We start from the raw sequence: 7,553 nt of genomic DNA on the forward strand, positions 1-7,553 counted from the left end.
ACCCCCCTCCCGACGCTAACACAGGTCTTGGCTTTGGATTATTAGTGTGGCTTTAAGAGTATAGACACTAGGAGTTCCCTGATGGCCTAGTGGTTAAGCATTCAGCACTGTCACTTCTGTGATGTGGGAATCACTTCAATCCCTGGCCCTGGAACTTCTGCAAGCCTCAGGCACGGCCAGAAAAAAAAGTGCAGACAAGACTAGAGTCAGACTGGAGTTCCCATCGTGGCACAGCGGAAACGAATCCGACTAGGAACGATGAGGTTCCGGGTTCGATCCCTGGCCTCGCTCAGTGGGTTAAGGATCCAGCGTTGCCGTGAGCTGTGGTGTAGGTGGCAGATGTGGCTCGGATGTGGCATTGCTGTGGCTGTGGTGTAGGATGGCAGCTGTAGCTCCCATTGAACCCCTAGCCTGGGAACCTCCATATGCCACAGGTGTGGCCCTAAAAAGCCAAAAAAAAAAAAAAAAAGATTAGAGTCAGACTGACTTAGGTTTGAGTCCCATGTCCACCACCTCGTAACTGTGAGACGTCACCTGTGTCTTGGGTGGCTGATGTCACCGCTCTGAGCCTCAGTTTCCTCATCTGGGAAGTAGTTACATTTCACAGGGTCGGCATGAGATGCAATGCAATCAGGCCCTTTGCCGATCCTCAGTGGGCTGTGGGCAAATGCTTGTATAAAACAAACCCACAAAAGCAGCACCCGTGGTTTCTCACTCTGAACAGGGCTGTTTGAACGTGAGAGTATGGTTGATAATATCTGAGCTCATGTGCCATATGCTGAGGCACTCAGCACATGCCAAGACAGCACGCTTAAATGGGGCGCTGAGGAAAATCCAGGACCACGGCTGCTGGCAAAGGTGTGGGTGGTACCTAGGACTCAGCGAGGGCTGTGCAGTGCCCTGGGAGCTAGCACTGTCCCTCCCTGAAGGCACAGGGCAGGATGTGGTCCCCGGATCCTGGAGAGAGTAGGGCCAGCTCTTGTAAGAGCTGAAACCTTCCGCAGAAGGCAGGTGGCCAACCCCAGCGGCCCAGCGGGGAAGCAATTAGGTCCAGCAGCCCGTCTCCCTCCTCCTACTCCTGCCGCCATCTCCCGTCGCCTGACCCCAAATGCGCAGAGCAAGGCTGCGTGTGGCTGGGAGTCCACACGCACAGATCAGCCTGCTGGGGCAAGGAGGGGAGAACGAGGCTCTGGACTGCCACTCTCCCACAGCCACAGAGCCAGGGAGAGGCCGCTGAACCCCACGCTGCCCTTAATGACGGCAGCGTCTCAGCTCCTTGGACATGATGATGGTGGTGATGGTGGGGGCTTTGTCTCTGTCCCACAGAGTTTCCTTCTGACAGGAGGGCCAGCCCCAGGGAGCCGGCAGGACCCTGGCACCCACCTCCTGGAACTGAATGAGCCCCTGGGTGAGTAGCCACCTGGGCAGACAGAGAGGCCCTGGGTCCCCCTCTCCTGTGGGAGGTGCCTTAGATGGCTGGGGGGGCAACCCTGAGGGGTTGGGCGGGGGGCTGCTGCCAGTGCCTGGACACAATCCTAATGGAAACAGGCCGCCCCTTGCTCTTCTCAGGGGCACCGAGGCAGGGGAGAGAGGCCCAGAGGGAGGCAGGGCTGGCCAGATCTGCCTCTTGAGGTGGAAGCTGAGCCTGGGCCCAAGCCTAGGTCTCCGGAAGCCTGTGTCTGATTGTGCCTTGGTCATTCCCAGCTGGGTGTCTGTGGGCACTGGTTTCTGCTATATCAAGAGTTTGTACTTTAAGGAGATGTCCTGAGGATTTGTGGGGATGCAGAACAAGAAGCGCTTAGCACCAGACCCATTTCACAGTAAACGCTCAGGAAATGTCACCCTTGTGATGCTGGTTCCAGAGCCCACCCTTCCCCTCACTTCTGCCCCCTGCAGGGTACAAGACAAGCTGCTGTTTCTGCTTGTGTTGCTTCCACCATCTCCCACCCAAAACCTCCAGGCATCAGGAGGTTTTCTTTTTTTCTTTTTTGTCTTTTTAGGGCCACACCTGTGGCATATGGAGGTTCCCAGGCTAGGGGTCCAATGGGAGCTACAGCTGCTGGTCTACACCACAGCCACAGCAATGCCAGATTGGAGCCATGTCTGCAACCTACACCATAGCTCCCAGCAATACTGGATCCTTACTTAACCCACTGAGCAAGGCCAGGGATCGAACCCACAACCTCATGGTTCCTAGTCGGATTCGTTAACCATTGAGCCATGATGGGAACTCCAATGTCGTTATTCGTTTATCGTCAGTCATGCAGGGCAGGGGTCCTCCACTGTGTGTGCGAGGCTGGGCAGTGGCTGGGCAGAGAGAGCCGACATTTATTTAGTGCTCACTTTGTGCCAAGCTTTGTGCTAAATCTGTTATGTAAGTGATCCAATCGATTCCCCTCACTGGAATGCCAGCCCCGTGAAGGCAGCAAGTTTCCTCTGTCCTGTTCACTGCTGTGTCCCCCGTGCTTGGCACACACCAGGTATTCAGTAAGTTTTTGTAGGGGGGGCTGTGCCCACAGCATTTGGAAGTTCCCAGGCCAGGGATCAAACCTGAGCCTCAGCGGTGAGAACACCAGATCCTTAAGCCATTAGGCCACCAGGGAACTCCCTCCCCTCAATAACTATTTTTTGAATGAGTGATTCTCATGAAGGAGGTGGGTCTAAGTATCCCTGTTTTCCAGATAACAAGAGCTCACTGAGCGCTGTTCACAGCGCTTTACATGGATTCACTCAATTACCCTCCTAACAGCCCTGGGAGGGAGGTTCTGCTCTTAGCCCACTTTGCAGACGGACGAGGTTAGGTGAGGCACGGAGAGGTAACGTCACCTGCCCCCGGGGCATACAGCAAGTGAACAGTAGAGCCTGGATTCAAACTCAGGCAGCAACTGGCTCTGGGCTTCCTGACTCCTGCCTTAAACATCCTGGACACCTGAGGCTGAGGGAGACCGTGCCCAGGATTTCACTCCTGGTTGAATCCAGGCATGCCAGCCTCGCCAGCCATACTCTTAACTGTTTGGAAGGGAGGCCGGGTTAGGGTGCATGACTCCTGTGAATCGCTTATCTTCCGTCTCCCCCACAGGCCTGGGCCCCTCCCTGCTCTCCCTCTCCCGGGATGAGGACGCCGCCCAGTCCAGGAGCCACTTCCAGCCAGCGGCAGACTTGGCCCAGGCCCACTGAGCCCAGCCCTCTTCCCACCTCCCTCCCGCCCCCCGCAGAGAGGACGCCAATCATACTCCAAGCCGGCAGCCAACGCACAGGGTGGGGGTGCCGGGAGAGGGGTTCCCTCTCCTCTCAGGGGCCCCCACCCGCCTTGGGCCTACCTCAGCCCCCACCCCTCCGTACCCCCTACTGTCTGGGGCGCTCTGGAGTGGTCTCAGCTCAGTGACCTCTGGGAGGGGGTTCCTGGCCCCCTCCTGCTTCTCTCAGGACTTCCCTTGGGGTTCTCAATACCGGTTACCTCATCCCTTTCTCCAGCTCTCTCGGCTTTGCTTTCAGTAATCAGGGGTTGGGGAGGGTGGGGTTCAGAGCTGTATTTGCAGGCTTGGGGGAGTGTGGATAACCATCACCAGGTTTCTTTCCATCTTTCTTTCATTCTTATTTTGATTTTTGTTGTTTTCATTATGTTTTTAATCGCTGCAAATTACCTGCGGTTCATAATAATGTGGAACTCTCATCTTCCCCCCCGCCCCCGGCCCCAACTCAGGTGTCAATGGGGAGCGGGGGCCCTCTGGGTCAGATCTCACACCTCAAGATAGATTTCTGATCAAGCCCTTAGCTTCCCAAGTGGCCCCTCAGCTCTGCCCACTCCTCCCCCCTGGACTTCTGCTGGCCCCTCCCTGGCGTAGACACCAGCTCCATTGGTGGGCTTCCACTGGGGGGGGGGGCCTCCACTGGCTACACCTAGGACACTTAGCTGGAGCCCCCAACCTCTGCTTCCAGACCTTAAACAGCAACACTCTATGGTTCTAGACCACACAACCCCCAGTGTGGTCTGCTTCAGGCCTTGCAGCCTCCAAAAGCTCTGATTCCAGATCTAACAGTCTTCATTTCTTTCTCGTTTTAGAATGCGCAACCTCCGAAATCGATTTTCCTGTTGCACAGTCTCTAAGGTTGTCTGGTTCTAGGCCTCACAGCCTCCAACTCCCACAGGCCCATGACCATCAGCGTCCTCTGGCTCTAGAGCTCTCCCCATAAAGATCGCTTGTTCTCGATGGTACATACCCCAACTCCTGCTGATTCTGGCTCTTACGGCCAATGATTTCCTTTGATTCTGGACCCTGCAACCCTAAGCTTTGAATTGCTTCTAGTCTTCCTGATCTGTAATGCATTTGATTGGTTCCAAATCCAGGCTTCCGAATGTCTAAATCATTTTGATTCTAAACCTCAAGATGCCCAGCTCAATTCTTTTTTTTTTTTTTTTTAATTTTTATTTTTTATTTATTTTCCCACTGTACAGCAAAGGGGTCAGGTTATCCTTAGATGTATACATTGCAATTACAGTTTTTTCCCCCACCCTTTCTTCTGTTGCAACATGAGTATCTAGACATAGTTCTCAATGCTATTCAGCAGGATCTCCTTGTAAATCTATTCTAGGTTGTATCTGATAAGCCCAAGCTCCCGATCCCTCCCACTCCCTCCCCCTCCCATCAGGCAACCACAAGTCTCTTCTCCAAGTCCATGATTTTCTTTTCTGAGGAGATGTTCATTTGTGCTGGATATTAGATTCCAGTTATAAGTGATATCATATGGTATTTGTCTTTGTCTTTCTGGCTCATTTCACTCAGTATGAGATTCTCTAGTTCCATCCATGTTGCTGCAAATGGCATTATGTCATCCTTTTTTATGGCTGAGTAGTATTCCATTGTGTCCAGCTCAATTCTTTTTCAATGCTACATGCAAGACTTGCTTTTCTCATCAAAAAGAAGCAAAATGGGTTTCCCGTCTTGATCTTATACCAAGTACCTTCAGAACCACACTTTTTTTTTTTTTTTTTTGTCTTTTTGCTATTTCTTGGGCCGCTCCCGTGGCATATGGAGGTTCCCAGGCTAGGGGTCGAATCGGAGCTGTAGCCACCGGCCTACGCCAGAGCCACAGCAACGCGGGATCCGAGCCGCGTCTGCAACCTACACCACAGCTCACGGCAACGCGGGATCGTTAACCCACTGAGCAAGGGCAGGGGCCGAACCCGCAACCTCATGGTTCCTAGTCGGATTCGTTAACCACTGCGCCACAACGGGAACTCCAGAACCACACTTTTTAGTTCATTTTTGCTCTAGACTTTAGGATCTCTACTATCTACTGGGTCTGGACTATATAACCTTTACACCTTACAGTTTCCAGGGCCCTCTGATTGCGGATCTGATGATCTCTCTTTTCTCTGGTTTTAGAAATTGGCTTCGAATGTCTTCTGATTCCACACCTCATCCTATACCTGCCTGGATTCTAGACAATCTCCAATTCCCCCTCATTCCACATCTTATGGCTCCAAATCACCCTGCATCTAGAACTTGGCCTTCACACATCTTCAGATTAGAGACCTTGCCCTATAAAATTTTCTGGTTCTAGGCCTACTGCTCTAAACTCCTGATTCTAGAGCTTATGACCCCAAATTCCTTTTGGTTCCAGAACTTGGTCTTAAATTCAGTTCTTACTCTAGAAATTCCTCTGGTTCTAGGCCTCACAGCTTCCAAGTGCCTCTGATCTCAGATCCAAATTCTTCTGATTCTAGAAATCAGCCTCCAAATGCTTCTGATTTGAGAGTCTGGACCTCTCCCTGTAGACTCCTCTGGTTCTGAATCTTAAGACCTCTGACTCAGATTCTGGGCTTCCCACCCGACTCCACTTGCTCCAATTCCTACTCTTAAGTCTTCCTATTCCAGATCCCCCCCTCCAGGTCCTTGTGCTAGTGGACTTCACGCTCAAGCCTCTTCATTCTCAAGCTCCTATCCCTAAAATTTCTCCGTCCTAGAACTCCCTCCATCCCCCACCTCTCAGCCAGCCAGATGTGCACGTACCTTTACTTATCCGGGGAACCTGGGGCTCCCTCACAACCCGCAGACTTCCCCAGCCGCGCAGGCACACGCACAGCCCTTCTGCATATCATGGGGTGGGTGAGAAGACAGGTCTCCTCAGTACTCCGCCACCACTTATGTGTCCCTGCCCCACCCTTCTTTCTACGATGGTGCTACTCTTACCCTTGAAGAGGCCTCCCTCTCTCAACCCAATTCACCCCCTTTTTGGAAGGCACTTCTCACTCTTTTGTCCAGGGATGGCCTGTCCCGATTGGTGCTATGGGGAGAGAAGGGCCTGACCCCTCCCTCCCTCTGGGGGTGACCTGGGCCCTCAATGGAGGGAATTGTGCTGGGCTGGGGGAGGGAAAGGGACTGAACCAACAATGCTGGCTCTGAAACCCACTAATCTTTAAACTCCTATAAAGAGCTCTCCTTGGTAGGCACCAGCGCTCTTGTGTGTTGACTCATCTGTAGGGTCACGTCACCAGGTGTGGGTGCACTGGGTGTCCATGTCACTCTGTGATTCTGTGTGTGAGTGACACTGTGTTCCCATGTAGGTCTGTAACACTCTGTGTCTGGTGATGTTTTCATTCTGTGTGTATCTCTGTGACACAATTCTGTGAACCTGTGTATGGAGAGGGCTGTGTTTCCTCCTACACATATTAGTGTCTGGGTGAAGTGATTCAGCCTTACGTGTGTTTCTCATTATTTTGGATTTCTGTGTTCTGAGTGTAGGAGGCACTGCAAAATTTTTTTTTTTTTTTGGTACCTATGTGTTGTCTGTGTAGTGTTGCAATTCTAGATATACCTATGGGGCTGTTGTGACACTAATTCTGTGTACTGATGTCTGCCTGACATGATTCTCTGTGTGTGTGTGTGTGCGCATGTGCAAAAGAGAAATCGTGAATCTACAGATTCACATGTGGATGGGTGTGCCTGTTCTGTCATGTCACCCTCATAAACCCTGTCCTATGTTCCACAAAGGAATCTTTTCAAAGGAAGAAAACCATTTTTTTTTTTTTTTTTCTTTTTAGGGCCGCACCTACAGCATATGGAAGTTCCCAGGCTAGGGGTCATCTTGGAGCTACAGCTACCGGCCTACACCATGTCACAGCAACACGGGATCCAAGCTGTGTTGACAACCTATACCACAGCTGATTGCAATGCTGGATCTTTAACCCACTGAGCAAGGCCAGGGATCGAACCCACATCCTCATGGATGCGCGTCAGGCTCATTTCTGCTGAGCCACCACGGGAACTCCCAGAAAACCATTTTGAAGCCTTGGCACTTCCTGTTCCCTCTGTTTTAAATGTCTTTCTCCCTTCCCCCATCCTCCCTTAGTTACCTTCTAGTCATACTTCAGATCTTGGTTCAGACATCCCCTCCTCCAAGTCTTCCCTGCCTACCCTAGCCGGGTGAGGTTCTCCCACAACCTCCTGAGAGCTAACCCCCAACCACCACCCACTCTATCATAGCTTTACATACTCAGTCCCACTTTGAGTACTTATAATGGAGTGGAGTGGGATATAAAAAGTCCTTAC

General features: G+C 51.9%; 1 protein-coding gene across 22 annotated transcripts in view; it reads left to right on the forward strand.

The window, feature by feature from the left end:
- The window catches only part of HIF3A (hypoxia inducible factor 3 subunit alpha), a 33,430-nt gene extending 26,971 nt beyond the window's left edge, over positions 1–6,459 (forward strand). For 11 of the 22 annotated variants that reach the window (XR_014806398.1, XR_014806400.1, XR_014806393.1 and 8 more), the window contains 2 exons: positions 1,327–1,408; positions 3,080–6,459. Coding sequence is in view for 8 of the 22 variants with exons in the window: in XM_021094603.2 (XP_020950262.1) it covers positions 1,327–1,408; positions 3,080–3,177 (180 nt within the window). In the remaining 14 variants the exon portion in view is untranslated. The remainder of the gene's footprint in view (positions 1–1,326; positions 1,409–3,079) is intronic. The other 11 variants (XR_014806401.1, XR_014806397.1, XR_014806405.1 and 8 more) reach the window with 2 other exon arrangements.
- Positions 6,460–7,553: the final 1,094 nt, after the last annotated feature.

The sequence above is a fragment of the Sus scrofa genome, chromosome 6, assembly GCF_054392235.1.
Source record: "Sus scrofa isolate SSC_HxYL_T2T_F1_AM1 chromosome 6, Sscrofa_HxYL_maternal_Yorkshire_Landrace_v2.0, whole genome shotgun sequence".
In the NCBI taxonomy this organism is placed as follows: Eukaryota; Metazoa; Chordata; class Mammalia; order Artiodactyla; family Suidae; genus Sus; species Sus scrofa.